At 42.6% G+C, this 17,813-nt stretch overlaps 1 protein-coding gene across 5 annotated transcripts in view; it reads left to right on the top strand.

Annotated features, from left to right (window-relative positions):
- MOB2 (MOB kinase activator 2) overlaps nt 1–17,813 on the top strand; it is a 166,721-nt gene that overhangs the window by 13,149 nt on the left and 135,759 nt on the right. The window contains exon 1 of one of the 5 annotated variants that reach the window (XM_073347221.2): nt 8,971–9,002. The exons of 3 other annotated variants lie outside the window; for them this stretch is intronic. In XM_073347221.2, the coding sequence (XP_073203322.1) occupies nt 8,986–9,002 (17 nt within the window). In that variant the 5' untranslated portion in view covers nt 8,971–8,985. Of the gene's footprint in view, nt 1–8,970; nt 9,003–13,640; nt 13,667–17,813 lie in introns of those variants that run through there. One more of the 5 variants, XM_073347222.2, reaches the window with a different exon arrangement.

The following is a 17,813-nucleotide window of genomic DNA, read 5'->3' as shown; positions in this document are numbered from 1 at the left end:
CTAGGGGAAGGGAATGGACAGAATTGTCTGTTTAAAACACTCCCCTTTCCACCACCCCACCTCACGACCAGATCCAGTTGGACTTTCTGGAGATTGAACAAGTATCCCAGACTCTTGTGACACTTAATCACTATGGTATTTAAATTTAAGTTGTTTCCATTGTGACAGATGTGGCAGTTTCCTGCAATATCTTTGGGAGATCTTACTGTAATAAGTTTAGTTATGGTTGTGGGCCTGGAACCAGGAACAGTGCGGGGAGATTAGGTAAATTCAATCAGAATTCAATTATCTGGACCACTTGATTTTGAAATATCTAAGTTTAGTACCTTCTGTTTTAATATTCTCCAGAGATTAGTGGCATAGAAAGAATCTTATCACCATACAATGATATACATTAGCTGTTTTCTCCCCAAATACAGAAGAGAAATATTTAACATTTCTGCCTCTTCTGCATTATTACTGATAATTCTGTCTTTTCCAGCTAGCAATGGAGCAATACCATTGTCAGGTGTCTCTTTGTTCCTAATGTATTTTAAAAACTCCTCATTGTCCTTAATGCTACTGGCAGTAGATTTATTCTTGTGTCCCTTGGCTTCCTGTATCAATTTACTACAATTCCTAACTTCTGATTTATACTCATTACTATCAACTTCTCCTTTCTTCCATTTGTTGTAAAAAAAAAAAAAAAATTTTTTTTCAGCTGCCTTCACTTCCCCTCTAAACTAGGTTTTTGTTTTTTAAGGAGCACAGTCTCTTTTTTCTTTTGTGGGACTGTGACTTTTCGGGCATCTAGTAAAGGCGGTTTTAAATTATTCTCATTGACTTGGTTTTTTGATAAATTTTTCCTCCCAGATTTGACTCATAATTGTTCTATTAAAGCACCTTCATATTACTGGTCTGGACTTGACTCTGCTTGCACATATTAAATGTGATCAAGTAGTGACCACTTGTACCTAAGGTACCATTAACTTTTAGTTCTATGGTCAGTTTCTTTTTATCTCTTAGGATAAGGTCTAATATAGAATTCCTCTGGGTTGACTGCAACACTTTTTTGAGATGGCATGTTGACCTGGGTCCTCTCCACTTCATTCTGTATTTCTTTCTGGACAGTTTATGTACTGTCAGCTCACATACTGCTTCTGGCTTGTATGCTGAACTGATGATTCACAAGATCAGATTTTAGTAGACTTTTATATCTGAATTTGAAGTGTTTGGCATCAGTCAGCATTTCTTTTTGTTTAATCATAACTTCTGTACACTTGAATGTTTGTTTTATAAGCACTGTTAGCTCATTGTAATCCCTCAATTGGGCTGAATCTACATCCAGGAAGATCCAGTTCAAAGATGAGATCCTGGGCTGGGGGTGCTTTTGCTAAAAATAACCCCATGTTAACACTGAAGTGTAAACTTTTTTTTAAAAAATTTTTTTTTCCCAAATGCGGTGGTGGGGAGAGGCCTTTACAGAAAGGAAACATAGTAGCTGTCTTACTTTTAACTCTTAGTTGCATGCCGTAGCAAGTTTGTTATTATATATAAAGAATAAGCATTGACTCAGAAACATAAAAGAAATCTATATGTTTTGAAAAGTTATGAGGTTATTGGCCAGTCCTAACTGAGCAGGCCAAATATAATTTCATTCCACTGATTATATTAATGTTGGAAAAACTGTCTTATTATGTAGGAAACATTTAAAGTGTTCATGTGTATATGTGAGAGGCAAGGTGGGTGAGATAATATATTTCATTGGACCAAATCCTGTTGTTGAGAGAGACAAGCTTTTGAGCCCCACAGAGCTCTTCTTCAGATCAGAAGAGCTTTGTGTGGCTCGAAAGCTTGTCTCATCAACAAAAGTTGATCCAATAAAATATATCATCTCACCCACCTTGTGTCTCTCTCTCTCTCTAATTTCCTGGTACCAACATTACTACGCAACACTGTATATATGACGCTCTTGCACTACCAAATGAAATTCAATTGGCTGAATTGGGGTAGGCATAGGACTTTTCTTGTAGATGACAAGGTTAGCACAAACAACTAATCAGCCAGAGATTGTCTTAAACAGGACCACATCATAAGATAATTGGGTTGTGTTTAGCTATTAAAGATGACCCTTTCTTGTTCCTTAGAATTCTTTCTTAGAATCCTTAGAATACTTTGTTTTTAAATTGACAACTTTACTTGCCTTCCCTGCTCCTGCTCAATGAATTGATAACCAGTTGTAAACAGATTTAAGTGTGTTCATACAGGGTTTGCACTCGTTTAGCTAAATGTAAAATGTAAGACTATGTAAAGCCCTATATCTCTTGTGCCACTACTCTTGTACATACAAAGATGTGAGGTACCTTCTCATCAGAAATGCACCAGACCTCAGGTAGCAACTCGTATGGGCCTTTGTCATGAAAATCCATCAACATTCTGTAAAACCACTTTGCTTTCCTTCTGGGAATTAGACATTTGCAAAATTTGCAAAAAATTTGCAAAAGGGGGTTTAAGAAGCTCATATGAAGTTGCTACTAACTTCTCTGCAAGCGTTTGAAAATAGTTTACATAACCAGGAGATGAAATGTGAAAAAAGGTTCAGTGGCTTTTTTCTCAGATCACTTGTGCCAATGATTTGTTTATACCTTTTCCAAGGATTTCATACTAAGGGTATGTTCCTTACATATCTTATCAAAAGGGAGTTAAAACTCTCTCTCCTTGATTTCTAGCTTATGTGCCTAATGCCAAGAGAGAAACTTTTACCAGATCAGAGTTGTTGATTGCCATCACTCTGATTTACCTCTCCAGCATGCTGTTTGTATTGCTTGTTACTTAATACACCTGGTCAAGGGACCTAAATATTTAATTTGAAGGAACAGCCTTATTTTAAAGATGTTTGGGGGGCATTGTTGTAAATAACCTCTAAAAATGAATGTGTGCTGAATACTGTTGTGTAAATCCTACCTGCATACTGAAATCTCTTAAAAGGCATAATTGATGAATGAACAAATCTGATATATAAATAAAACTTAATCCTTTTTTTGCAGATCAGACCAATTGGATGTGGATATTTTGTGTTGGAGTATTTTAAATTACACTTGTGCTAGTACCCAAAGTTATGAGAGCTACGGCAAGAATTTACAATGAATTAATGTGTAAAGATATTGGAGTAGTTGTAAGTGTCTTGTAATAATAACCTTGGGTGACTTCAGTTCTTGTTGTCATACCCATGAAGGAAACATTCATAAGTGAATATATAAGAGGAGAATTTGATGGTATTTCCTTGTGTGTTATAAAACTAAGATGTCTTGTAATAGAAGTAAAGGAAGGCTGTGGACCCTGGTGGGAATGTGAGTGGGGGATTAACAAAAGCCTTGTAGCTATGGAGTTAAGCTGGGTCTGTGTTTCCAATGCCAATGACATCTTGATTTATGCATACTGAGAATGTGTGGGTTTTTTTAAACACTGAAGCAATAGGAAATAAGTTAGCCTGCTTAAAGTCTATATTTCCTGTAGGGCTACTTGTCTAACCAGAAGTCAAAGCCAACAGCTTTTTCTAAGCATAATCTTATCACGCTCTTCCCCTTGTTAACTTTTTGTCTGTGTTGTCAGTCTGTAAAGCTCTAGGCTTGAAGCTGTCCTTTCTTTCTTCCCTTCCCAAAGCTCCAGAATCTCTCCCTTACAGAAAGAAGTTGGTAATGGGTGCAGAATACCTCCTGCACACATCCTGTTCGCTGTTTTCTTGTCTACAACAGTTCTGTAAAAAATGTAGCTGGAGGAAGTCTCATCCTTGCAGCCAACAAAGTTGTTCAGTGCTGGTATAGAAATGCACATGTTCATGTGCTGCTTATGGGTTTAGGGAAATACTCTTGCCTGTTGCTGGGGTTTGATTTTTTAGCTTGTTTTGAAATATTTTTCCAGGATATATAATCTTGTTTCAGTTAGCATGTGATCTTGGGGATTGCCTCAGCATACACAGTAAGATTAAAACAGTCTGACAGTGGTCTGAGTATTCACTCTTATTATGAAACTACATAACCGCAGGTAAGTGCAGAGAAAAAGTGTCTAGGACAGGAAACTTAAATTTTACCCTACATATGACTCTATTTATGTATTTTATATATGCAGCTTGCTGAGGTGAGCAAGTCTGCAAAATCCAGGTTAGCTGCACTACTCAGTATAGATATACCATGAATATACAACTTTTAATTACTAAGCTGCCTGCTGCTGCTGCGTCTCTTGCTGGAAGTGACAATTTCTGATGGTAATAGTGTAGCATCCATTGTTAGATTGTTAAACCAGTTTCCAATGAAAGGAAAAACTTTGTTTAATATTTGCCCAAATATTAAAATTTTAAAAGTGGCAACTTTTTGGCAAGTGATAGTGAAATGGCTGTATTTAACATGAGCCCTGGCACAGTATCCAGAAATGTACAGCACTAGGCTAAGATTCAGGCTTTGTAAACTGATTAGTATTTTTGGACTGGAGCAGCAGTTTGCATGGCATTTCAGTCTTTTTTTTATTTTAAATTAGATTAGCATTCTGTTTTTAATGTGTGCAACAAATTGTTCTGCTGCTAAGAGAATAAAGCAAGGCACCTAAACTCTGCAATATTAGACTCCTAGACTATAAGGCCAGAAGGGACCAACATGATCATTTAGACTGGCAGCATCACCATCTCTGCTTTGCTCTGTCACCACCTATGAGGATATCCAACAAAAGTCCCTACTTCTAGTTGTCTCCACTCCCTGGTCTTTCTGTTGGGTTTAAGACATCAAGCTGGTAAACTGAGAATATGGTATGTATTGGGCACAGGAATTGATTCCCTCTGTCCAGATGGAAGGCTCTAGGATCAGATGCAGTGTGACTGGGCAGATGTAAATGAAAGCAGACCTGGTGCACAAAACCTTTTTTTTTTTTTTTTTGGTCCGTTGATTGCTGCTGCTTTTATATGTGCAGTGAAATCTTGTTAAGAGTACCTGATTATAGAAGAACAATGGTAAAGAACCCCCCTCCATCACGGATTTCTCCTTTGTGCACCAGATGGTGGTAGTCTACTGGTCACATGGCTTGGGAAAGTGAAACTGGGATGTGCAGTATTTAATAGTATCCACTGCATTATGTTCCCAGAAGGCTTGCCATGTGGCTGTATGAGTCTTAACTCACCTTACAGTAGGGAGTGGGTTTGTTTTGTAAGGGGAAGGTCTTTTCTTAAACTTATAGAAATAGAAACAGTTAATTCACTCCCTTCCTCCTGGTGTGCTGCAACATATTGTACAGCAGCCGTTCTCAAACTGTGAGTAAGGACCCCATTTTAATGGGGTCGCCAGGGCTGGCTTTGGACTTGTAGGTCCTGGGGCTGAAGACGGAATCTGAGGGCTTTAGCCCTAGGTTGGGGGGCTCAGGTTACAGGCCTCCCGCCTGGGCCTGAAATCCTGGAGCTTTGGCTTTGCCCTCTCTCCCCGCCCCCCGTCCAGCCCAGGGCATGGGATTTGGGCTTTGCTCCTCCCCCCACCTGAGGCTTTGGACTTGATCAGGCCTGGGCTCAGTCCCCCCTCTAGGGGTCGTGTAGTACTTTTTGTTGTCAGAAGTGGGTCACGGTGCAATAAAGTTTGAGAACCCTTGTTGTACAGTATGTAAGATCTGTTGACAGAAGATGCCTGCAATTGCTGGGTGCAAATAGGTTCATTCAACCTGGCCTCCATTCAGAGAGCTTTCTCTTCACCACTTCTAAACATTCTGGCATTTGTTGCTTTATCTTTATTATTCCTGTGCACCATGTTATGAGAGGCAATGATTTGATACACTTGTTGCAGAACTAAGTGTACTGTGCTCAGCAACAGTGTTTCACAGCTCTCTAGTGTACTGTGAGATGCAGCCCTGTAGGTTTATTCTGAAGCAGCTGTTTTTGTTCTGTAAATGTTTCCATTGGGGGTGAAGAGGGGGCAAATGGAGCTGGTAGCTCTAGAGCCAGATTAGACCAGGCAGGTGAGAGTTTTGCCTGGGAAGCCCACCAAGTTTTAACAGTACTAGACCAGTGGAGGTAGAAGGGGGGAAGGGAGGATGAAGAGAAGTAAGACATTCTATTAGGATTTTCTTGTGGTACAAGAAACCTTCAGAATGTGGGTATCTCTGCATGTTGTTCTTACTACAGCCCTGTTTAAAGGAGTGTCTAACGCTTGCTGCATCAGCACAGCTGGCTGGTGTGTTGCAAAAGTGAGGTGGGGACACAAGGCCTTGGTGGAGGGGTCAAAGCATCTGTGTCCTTCTCCAGGAGAGAGAGAGGATCTATGGATTATTGGATTACCTCTTGTCAGATCATGGCAATACATGCTTCCTAAATCCCTCCGCATAGGGAGGGAGTGGTATGTAATAAGGGATGGCTTATTTTAGGCAAACTGATTTAAACAGCCTTTTTTTTTTTGCTCTGTTTCTGCTGGAAAAAAATGGAACATTTGTGTGGCAAATGGCAAGTTTTATCTTCCAAATATGTTTACTTTTAGTGTATTGCTGCACTCTTTTTGTGGGCAGAAGTTGCATGGCAGATCAAAACTGGACAGAGGTCTTACAGTAGGTATAGAGTAGCTTTGGTTTGTTTGTTTGTTTTTTGCCTTGGAGGTAGAGGTTAAACATTGGCTTTTGTTGCCATTCTTCTTCTCTTCTCCCTCTCTCCCCTGTTATCCCTTTTCTTCAAACATATACTGGCTAACCATTGGCCTTAAAGCGGGACAATAAGTCCAGTGAAACTTATCAAGGTGTGACTTCAGGGCCTAGTTTGCAAATGGAAATCTTTAGTGTTGGCTCTTCTTTAATTTTAAACAGCTGTACAACTCTCAGAATGATTGAATTTATATTTGGGGGGATTATATCTTTTAGGGTGGGGCTTGCAGCCCTGTGAGAACCTATTGTTGATTCACCATTCAACTCCAACGGACTCTCTCTTGCATCTGTATTTTTCCTGTCTGCCATTTGCTCTGCTTGTGGAACAAATTGAACTTTCACCATCGCACCAAAATTGAAAGGAATTGAGGCTATTGCCTTGCAATGTAATGTAAAAAGTCCAGCACCTGGGACTGTCTTGGTGCATGGACAGCGTTCTGCAATGTCCAGGTTAGAATCTCTTTCCACACTCTTGTTTCCTGGTCTGGCAGGAGCTGAGATTGCTATGCAGGGAGTGAGTTCCTTCTCTTATGTGAGTGAGGTATAATGCCTCTTTCGGTTTCCTCACTGTATTGTCTGTCTCTGGAGAGTGGAAGAAAGACCATTGCAATTTGAGGCTCTGAAACATACGAAGGATGGGTGATTTTAGGGCTCCAACAAAGAGAATCCCACAAGGAGAAGTATTTGACTTGCACAGGATATGTAAAACAACCTCCCTGTGTGCTGTGAAAATGTAAGAACTATTTTTATGCTGTGTGTTCTACAGAACCCTGAATTAGCCATCCAGCTCTTTGCAGGTGTTGCAAATATAAAACTGAGGAGAGTTGGAAGATGGTGAAATGGCTTATAGAAGGCTGACTTGTAACAGAGGCTTATGGTGAGTACTCAGCGTACTTTGGAGTATTTTGTTAAAGAAAAGGCACTTTATAAAAATAATTATTGAAGAAATAATTGTAGTAGCTGATCTGCTCAGGTTTGAGTTCTTTGCAGAGACGCACCATACTTGGCAGTCTCACTTATTGCCTAGGAAGTGACGCTCAAACTCCTGCAGCTCTAATTGCAAACTTCGTTTTTTTTCTCCACCACAGTGTAATTGGGAACATTTCACCATGGGAGTGAATTTGGCAAGAGGAAAGCCCTCTGTTTGCTGCCCAAGTAAAGCAAACAAACAAATAAGGAAAACAAAAGAAGCTCCCTGCCTGCCCTTCCTCCCTCACTCTCCCCTCCATTTTTTGTAGTGAAATGGCTGGCACCACTATGCTATTCTGCAGGGAAGATGGACTGTCCTGTCTGGCATTCCACACAGATGGCCTGGAATAAGTCCACAGTGAGCAAGGGAGAAAATGCCACTCTCTCAGTCCTGCTCTCTTGATTATACAGAGTGAAGGCTAACGTAGAAAAGTATGTCAATTGAATCTACTTCATATTTCAAAAAAATACATGGCAGTTTTGTCTCTTGGGTTGTTGTTATTAGCTTCTCTCCTAATTGTGTAAGAGAACCCTGGGCTTATGCACCAGATAAATAGCAGTGGGCTTGTTTGTGCTGATGGAGGAAGAGCTCCATCATGAAGTGCCTCACCACAGAGTGCCAATAGGTTATCTGAGTAAAGGGCAGGCTAAATGGGTTTAAAAGAGCCTCATGAAGAAAAACATTTTTCTGCCAATCACCTTTCTCCTCTCTAAACAGAAACAATTTGCCTCCACCTGTAAGAGCGATCAGGTTTCAGCCCCAGCTCAGCAAATACCAGCGCTGATCAGGCACTGAGGACAGCCAGTTGCTGTACTTTCAGAGTCAGTGAATTGTGTCCATGAAAAATCTGATTTCCTCTGGTCTGATGAGTTAGTTCCACAGATACCATGAACCTAGACTTTGGGTACCATCATGCATTAATGACTCCAGATCAAGCCCAAGCAAAATATATGGTAAACAGTGACTTTGAAAGTCCAGAACTCTAAATCAGTTTTAGGGTAGTGCATATTAAGAATAAGACACACTTCTTCTGCAGGCAATCAGGCATTCCCAGATTAGGTGCTCGTCTGGGTTGCTTTTAAGCGAAGCCTTCCACACACAATTGGGTTTGCAACTTCTGGCTGCGTGCTGATCAAGTCTGTCGATAACATGAGAGTTGACAGTTTCTCCTTTCCTGTAGCTTTTTATGTTTGTTCAGACACCATTAAGGAAGCAGAACACCCTACTTTTAATTGAAAGATGTGATAAGGATATTTTATATCTATCCAGCAGGCAAAGGCTGTGTCACGTATTGTTGTGGTAGTTAAAGGGGGAAGCTAAACTTTGTCAAGTGAAGTAGATTATAAAAAGAACACTGGCAGTGACCTGATGGGCTGATGCCACAACAGTCTTGGTGAGTAAATCTTTTAAAAATACTAGAACTTGACCCATAAAACCAGTTGAAATGACCGTTCTTTATATGCATTTAGAATTTGTAAAATGTCCCCCATCCATACAAACACCTAAATAAAGTTATGGAGCTGGAGAGCAGCTTCATTGTATACTTAATGACCAGGCAAGTTTGAAATTGTGTTGTCTTCCCATAAAGTATTTTAAAAACAGAACGATGATGCACTTTTCTCATAGGGAACAGTGGCGGCAGTAGGGTTGTGCTACCTAGATGGTTGCATAAGGCCCAACAACAGATGAGCTCACTCAGCCCGAGCACCATCCCACGTATCCCTGTTGCCAGAGGGCTGCAACAAAGAAAGTGTTCCCTAATATCCATCCCTCTCTTTCCCCTAGCATGCAAAATTGAACTGCGGCCCTACCTCCTGGTTCATATAGAAGAGCCCCTGGTGTGGTGGTGGCGGCAGACAGTGTCGTGTCATGGGTGTGGAGGAACCTAGTCATAGGTGTGGAGATGGAACTAGATGTCTAAGTTGGCTGAAGCCCCGCCAAATTCTATGCCAAAAATATTAAAATTCTGCAAATTATTTGTTAAGAAATAAATGTGGAGGCTCCAGCATGACAGGGGGAAGCACAGGCCGCTGGCTGCGCAGAGATGGGAGATGACCCTGCAGCCCGTGCCTTCCTCTCCCCCCGGGATATGGACTCAGTGGTGAGGTTGTGCCCCAATCCTGTCTCAGCACAAGATCTGGGCCTGTTCCAGAAACACCCCAGCACCCTATTCCTCTGCGCCAGGTGCATCGGGTGTGGGCAGGCAGGCTCAGCCCAGCAGAATCCAAGTGTGGAGGGGTCCAGATGTGGGACGTAAGGGTTTTGTGTGGAGCAGTCTGGATGCAGGTGTCCCAGTGGGGGGTCTGAGTGCAGAGGGGGATCTGGATCCACAAGGGCTTGTTGTGGGATTCCAGGTGCAGGGGCAATGGGATTTTGCAGGGGGGGGTCCAGGTGAAGATGGGCTTGGCAGGGGGGTCTGAGTGTTGGGGGAGTGGAGCATGGTGGGGTGGTTCAGGTGCAGAGGGTGGGGCTGCTTGGGGTGGGAGAGGTCTCAATGCAGGGGGTGGGGCTTGGTGGGGGTGGGTCAGGTGCAGGGGCACTCTGGGTGGAGGGGCTGAGGCTCGGGGGAGTGGGGGTTCTGGGTGTGGAGGGCTTGGGGGGGGTTCTGAGTGTGTCAGGGGGTGAGGCTCCATGCGGGGCGGGTATGGGGCATGGGGGTTGAGTGGACAGGAGCCTCTCCCCACACAGTGACCCCTCCCCCTGCTGCTGATGGGTGATGGGGGCAGGAAGTGGGAGGGTGCGGCGCTTTCTGCAGCCGGGGGAGGTTTCTGGGGGTAGTCCCAGCTTCGGCTGCTCCTTGCAGGGGAAGAGGAAGTCTCCTCCTTCCCTACCCACAGCCCAGCTGGGACGAGCAGTTGAGCCGACTGCAGGGTAGAAACCACCAGGCAAGGCATCATAGGTGTAGTTTGATGCTGTATTTTTGGGAGGGGGCGTGTGCACGTGCCAGTTGTCCGCTTCTCTCCCCATGCCTGACTGGCCCTTACTGCTGCCTGGAGCCGTACCTCTGCTGCCAGCGTTGGAGGGGATGGGCCTGCTTAATGGGGGAGCCCCAGCTACTGCTGAGGGGATGCCACATGCTGGGCTCCCCTTTTTCTCCCCTTTCTCTTGCCCCTTGCCCCACCCCACCGGAGGCACTCACCATTGTAGTGGCACCAGGATGGTGGCCACGCAGGGCGCCCAGCACTCATAGAAGGGGAAGATGACCAGCACTAGGACCCAGGAGGCTGCTGCAGAGTCAGTGAGCCAGAGCAGCCACCCTCCCTCACCCGGCAGGAGAGGAGCTGCTCTATGCCACCTCTTCTGCTCTCTTCTCAGGCCCAGCTTGTGGGGAGAGGAGCCTAGGGAGCCAGAAACATGCCCAGGGAGAGAGACAGCGTGGGAATGACTGAGCACCCTCCCTCCTGGCAGGCTGAGCAGAGCAAGTGTTGAGTAGCTCAGCACTTGCAGAAAAGAGCAGGGGCAGTGACGCTGCATGCCCCCTCTCCCCTCTTTGGGAGGGCAGTGCCCCTGTGCCCCCACAAACTACACCCATGGGTGTGTCCTGTTTTCCCTCCTCCATGGCAATTTACCTCTCTGCTGGCTGCTCTGGGCACTTGAAACAATGCACCTGTGCTGCTCGGGGGAGGGAGGGGAGGTGTGGCTGGTCTTGTAGCGTCCCTTTGCTCCCCACCAGAAAGTCATTTTTCTGCAGGGAAGCAAAGAAATCTGCAGAGGACATGAGTTCTGCAAGTGTGCAGTGGCACAGAATTTCCCCAGGAGTAAGAGCTTACACTTGGCCCTGCTCTAGATTTGTGAATGACATGAGTGATTGTACTGTTCCCCGTGTATGGTTAAGGCCCCAGTAGAGAAAAGCATGTATCTACAGTTAAATGTGTTTCAGTGCATTGCTCTGTTGGAGCATGGGGAGGTGGCAAAGCACTTTGGGAGGAAGTAATCTTCCTCTGCCTACAATAACACATTCTGGTGGTGGCAGATCTGAAGCATTATGTTGATTCTTTGGACAGCTGAGTTTGAGTCAAGGTTGAGTGCTGTGACCTGGGGCAGTTAGAAATTTTTATATTTTGTTGGTGCTTCCTGTGGATAAAGACAAGTGCATGTCAAATATTTTAGCATTGTTTTAGGAAATTTATTTTAGGTGTCGCTTTGTTTCAAAGTGGAAATGTACAAATAAACAAGCCCCTAGCCCAGTAATTTATCTTAAAGCATTCGATTTTGCCATGCAGCGCCCCCATCTCCACCTTTGAATCTCTTAAATCCCTTTCGATACTGTTTTTATATACCTTCATGGGAGTAAGCGTCCTAAAAATCTCTTATGTTCACAGAAGCTTCTGTGCTGATTATCTCTGTAAACTCATATGCAGTGTTGTTGTAGCGATGTCGGTCCCAGGAGATTAGAGAGACAAGGTGGGTGAGGTAATATCTTTTATTGGACCAACTTTGATCACAGAGGGCCAGGGGTGAATGACCATGGGAACTGAACTATTCTTTCATGGCAGCTCCTCCAGGTCAAGGCTACGATATATTGCCAGCATGGTGGAGCCAAAGATGCATTTCTGCCATCCATGCAGTGCTGGTTTTGTGGATGGAGAACTTCAGTTCTTGGAGCTACAAATTCAACAATTGTCATCAGCCATTAAAAATAAGAAAGGAAAATATTTAAATATTAAAATGTTTATCATTATACTTCGGAACATCATACATTATTCAATGTTTTTTCCAAAGCACTTATGCACAATGATTATAGGACTTCTGCCTGGACGCACCTTACAGAACAGACTATAGAGACAACCAGTCTGTGCAGTCCAGGAACATTGCTGTAGTGCTTTGCCAGCTTTCCCTATATAGTGCTTTGACCCTGGAACGCTGCAGTACTCTTTGGCAGTACTGATTAGAAAAAAAGAAAGGGGGAAAAAATAAAAATAACCAGAATCTGAGAGAGAAAGGACAGAGCAGAGCTAAGAGGGTTCAGGCAATCACACTTAATGCAGGTCTTCTACCAAAAAGTATAAAAGTTTGAAGAGAATCTACTGAAGTTTGATTGTATTACGATGTAAGTTTGATTGTATTACAATGTAAGTTTGATTGTATTACGATGTAAGTGGGTTACTAGACAATTTATTTACTGTATGTGAGTAAATAGAATAGAAATGGTGGGGCAGGATCACTTTGTGAAGAGTTACTGGAATACTCAGGTATTGTTCACTCCACTCAACCTAATCTTAAAATCCTGAGAGAGAATTGATAGCAAAATAATGATTCCTTGTATCACTGGTCAGGTATTAGACAGGCAAGGTGGGTAAGGTAATGTATTTTATTGGACCAACTTCTGTTGGTGAGAGACAAGCTTTTGAGCTTACACAGAGCTCTTCTTCAGGTCTGGAGCATGTGTTAAGGGTGTCACAGCTAAATAGAAGGTAAAACAGATTTTTTAGCATAAGCAGTTGACACACATTTCAAGGGACTGTTCAAGGTGAAGTGGCCCATTAGCACATCTCCAGATGTGTGTGTGTGTGTGTGTGGGAAGCAGCATTCAGATGTATGATCCTGGTCCAAACCACTGAAGGTAAAGGGAGCCTTTCTGTTGACTTCAGTGGGCTTTGGATTAGGCCCTCTGAATTTGAAAAGCCAGTTTTATTTTGCATTGTAATAGCATTACGTACATGCCTCATCAGCTCTCATTCCTGGATCTGTGCAGCTGTTTGTCTCAGAAGAGCTCTTGGAGATTGCATGTGTTCTAAAGTAACATATTGAATATAAATTGGTGCCCCAGTTCTCTAGTTACCTGACTAGCACAGTCTGGTACTTACGGCCAGTGTTGTGAGAGAGGACCCATATACACTATAACAGGAAGTGGTTTCCTTCAAAGTAAGTCCACAAATATCTTCCATGATTAAGGACTTATTTTACCCAATTTATAATAAAAACCTTGATGACCGTGTTACACTCAGATGTTTCATCCTTCACTCTCACAGGTCTTTTTGTTTAAGAATACAGACCCATTTCTTTGGGGAGAAAAAGCAGCTTTGGTGAGCCTTTCACGATAAAAATGTTTAAAAGGTATGTCAAACTTTGGACCTAACCAACTTCCCAAATACCCATTCTGAAATTATCTCTGTACTACCTGTGCATGAGGATGCACACATTTATCTGACCCTCCGTTCTGCATGTCTTGCCCTGTAGTGGCTGTAGCATACAAAGAATTTAAGTCTAATACTACTATGCAAGTCTGAGTTTTTTTACTGGTTTCCACGTGTGTATACGCCAGTACAGGCCCTGTGGGGGCTCTTATATCAAAGTATCATGTCCTAAATATAGTTAAGAAGAAAAATGTGGTAAAAATAAGGGGTTTGACGAGCCAGGTGGCAATCAAAAAGAAGCTCTCCGAAGTAATCAGCCTTATGTACTAATTTGTTGTATTTCTTCTTACAGATAGTATATTTCTCTATTTTGTTGCATAAAGTTCCACCAGAAGGTAGACTACCACTACCTATCCAACAGGATCCAACAACATATAAACTGAACACTTCTAACAAGAGAAAGTTAAGGGTAACCCTGGCTAGTGAGAATGCATCTGTTTATGAGCAAGTACATAGCATAGCTGCAGTTCATCTCCCCTTTCACTTGACTTGGCAGGTGAAGGGACGCTGGATTGAAAGAGCTGCATGGCTTGTTACAACAAGGATTGCTGCCCTAGCCTGATTCAAGCGATTAATATGAATATTTTTTTAGTGGGGTGAAGAGGAAGGAGATATTAGAAACTAGACTCCAGGTAATACCATTTTTGTAGTTATCAAACAGTGATTCTCTCCTGGTAATTACACTTAAAATCAAAAGAGGTTATGAAATACACAACAGGAAGAACAATTAAGACACTGGACAGGGAACTGAACATAAGAATGGCCATACTGGGTCAGAGCAAAGATCCATCTAGCCCAATATCTTGTCTTCTGGCATTGGCCACTGTCAGGTGCCCCAGAAGGAATGAACAGAACAGGTAATCATCAAGAGATCCATCCCCTGTCGCCCATTCCCAGCTTCTGGCAGTGAGACTTGGGTTCTGTTCTTGGCTCTGCCACTGACCTGCTGGGTCAACTTTGGCAAGTCACTTCACCTCCCTGTGCCTTAGTTTCCCTGTCAGTAAAGTAGGGAACCTCCTTTGTAAAGTACTTATATAGCTGTTTTCATCAACTCTCATACAGCTAGGTGATGGTCACTATTGTTCATACTTCTAAGAATATCAGCTAGATAAGCAATTGATTGAATAAGAGTGCTTTGATATTAATGTGTGTGAGAAATAGCTAGACAGAGGAATGGATAGATGAGCTACTTCTTTCAGAAGGTACCGGTTATTTTGGTTTACTCTTCAAAAACAGAGTACTGCAGGGTGCAGCATATTGCAGAGGTTGGGATAAATGATACCACAAGCGCAGAAGGAAAATTCACTACACCAACAGGGTAGAAATCAATGGTTGGCAGGCACAGCAAGGACCATCAGCCAGTTGATGGGTCCTTTGCGGCAGCCAGTTGGTTCTGTTTAGTGAGAGCAACATTTGTCCATCACACGAGACTTTCATCCAGCTTTGGACAGAATGATGCTGTGGTGATGGCAAAGATGTCCTTCAATTTAAGATTGATTCACTGAAGCTTAACTGCAATCTGCAAACCTTCTTAGGCTCAAGGTATGTCTAGTTTTCTGGAAGAAATTTTGCATTTATCTGTCATTTCTGGAGGAGCATGAAGTCTTGCAGGCTGTCTGCGTGTGTACGTGTGCGCGCACGTGTCAGTCTCTCTCTCCGTTAATAGATTGACTAGACTACTTTTCTTCCTTTCATCCTGGCCTGGTCATGACACTTCATCCTATTGATGTTGCTTCATGAAATATGTTTATAAATGTGCATGCACAGACCTGCAAATCAGCAAAGAGCTTCAGGGTGGTAAACTAACCTGCTTCTGTATTGTTCATGTTCCTTAGAGAGAATGAGTTAAGGGAATCAGCTCCTGTAACTTATAGGTTTTATTGTTTGAGGTATGAAATCTTTCACTTACTTACCATTATTTAATTGTTTAACCAAAATTAATTGCAATTGCAGTTTTAATCACACTGTTAAACAATAATAGAATGTCAATTTAAATTTATTATAAATTTTTAGGATGTGTTTCTACATTTTAATTTCAATTAAAACACAACACAAAGTATACAATGCTCACTTTATATTTCTTATTACTGTAAAAAAGAAATAAGATAGTATTTTTCAATTCACCTCATACAGGTATTGTAGTGCAATCTCTTTTTTGTGGAAGTGCTACTTACAAATATAAAATTATTTTTTTACATAACTTGCACTCAAAAACAAAACAATATAAAACTTTTATATTTATGGAAGATAATGCTTATTTACCATGTCACTTTCAGGTAAATAAGAAGCTGATTGCATTATCTCCCATAAATTACATTTTTTTAATAGTTTGACAGTCCTAATTTTTGTGTGGTGAAGCTAATTTTTTTTATTTGCCTGCAGAGTACTGCTAAACATGATTCTTTGTCAATAACTTACTCTGACCTTGAAATCACCTTGTTTTGCCAGTCTGTTGAATGGGGATGGCTTATCTACCTTTTAAAAAAAAAAAATCTACACATGTATATGGGGTATAGAAGGAGAGGTAGTATCTCTGAAAGTGAGGGCAGTTTCACTCTGAGAGTATGTCTGCACTTCAGTTAGACACCCGTGGTTGGCCTGGGCCAGCTGACTTAGTTTCATGCTGTAGGGCTGGTTTAATTGCAGTGTAGAGTTTCGGCCTCAGGCTACAGCCTGAATTCTAGGACCCTGCAAGGTGGGAGAGCCCCAGAGCTTGGGCTGTAGCCCAGGGCGGCAAGTGTACACTGCAGTTAAGCAGCTCCACAGCCCAAGGAGGCTGGGCCAGCTGCAGGTTTTTCATTGCAGTGTGGACGTACTCTGAATGATTCTGTTTAATTGGTCCTCACTTTGCATCCAGCTCTCACCTCTGCCTCCAAGGAGCTGTTAAATGTGTGGCAGCGGCCACGCGTGGCAACACTGCTTCCGCTGCCTGTCTAAACCAGGTAGAGTGTAACTATGAGGGATAAGTGCCCATTCCCATCATGCTAAGGCTGCATCTACACTTGGAGCTAGGGTGGTATAGAACTAAAGAGCATCCGTCACTTTGAGAGTACCATCTCAAGTGACAGTTTACTGGATCAAGAAATATCAAACAAAATATGAAAGGCAATCCAGGCTTTTGGAAGACTTTGCTATAGGATATTCAACTAGCATACTATCAGACTGCCAAAATCGGTGATGTACTGTGAAATAGTGATAGCATCCCTTTTATTATGGTGTGAAACATGAACAGTTTACTGAAGACACATCCACTTGAAAAATTTCACATGTCCTTTGAAAGAGCAAAACCAACCAGCATGAAGGCAATGATTATCAAAGCTCAGCTTAGAAGGACAGTCTTATCAGAGTGGATGGTGCTGGAGGACTCTTTTCATGTCTATGGTGAGCTGAAACTTGGAAAGTGGAGTAGGGGTTGTCAGTGTAAAGGTTTCAAAGACACCCCCCCCCAGTCAGAATATCAATATTTATGCTGCATAAGTTGAGAACTTCAAAGACACAGCCAAGGACAGATCTTATTGTATAGCAATTATCAATAAACGTTATGAACACTTTGAGAAAGACAGATGTGAAAAACTGATTGAAAAAAGGGCCAGCTGTCATACCAAGTCTTGAGTGCGAGCCTACACTCTGTGTTCTTGACCTTCCTCCTTGCAAACTGGAGTATACAGCCACAAGAGAACAGATGAGATGCTGCAATGTCCTCATCAGATATGAGAGCTTTTACTCTAATGGTTTCACATGGTGGCTGATCCCTGTAATTGAAGTAGGTCCTGTTCCCCTATGTCAGAACAGGTGTTTCCAGATGCCACCCCACCCTTTTAAATTGACAGAATGGGGTCTATAAAGGTTCCCAATGAGAGATTCAGTGAGAAAGAGACATCATGATTCAGAAGAATCTGAGATCATGGATTGGTGGAGCAAAGGTAAAGGGCAGATAATCACTTCCTGGGAGAGACAGTCTGCAGAGAGCAGGAAGCTCTGCAGACCCTCACTTGGGTAATAATGAGGAATTGGCTAAGAGACCAGCAAAGGGGCTGGTTTGTGGACCTTCCTGAGCCAGTCCTGGA

Source organism: Lepidochelys kempii, chromosome 6 (genome assembly GCF_965140285.1).
Source record: "Lepidochelys kempii isolate rLepKem1 chromosome 6, rLepKem1.hap1, whole genome shotgun sequence".
NCBI lineage: Eukaryota > Metazoa > Chordata > Testudines > Cheloniidae > Lepidochelys > Lepidochelys kempii.
This window is presented reverse-complemented; position numbering and strand designations above follow the sequence as displayed.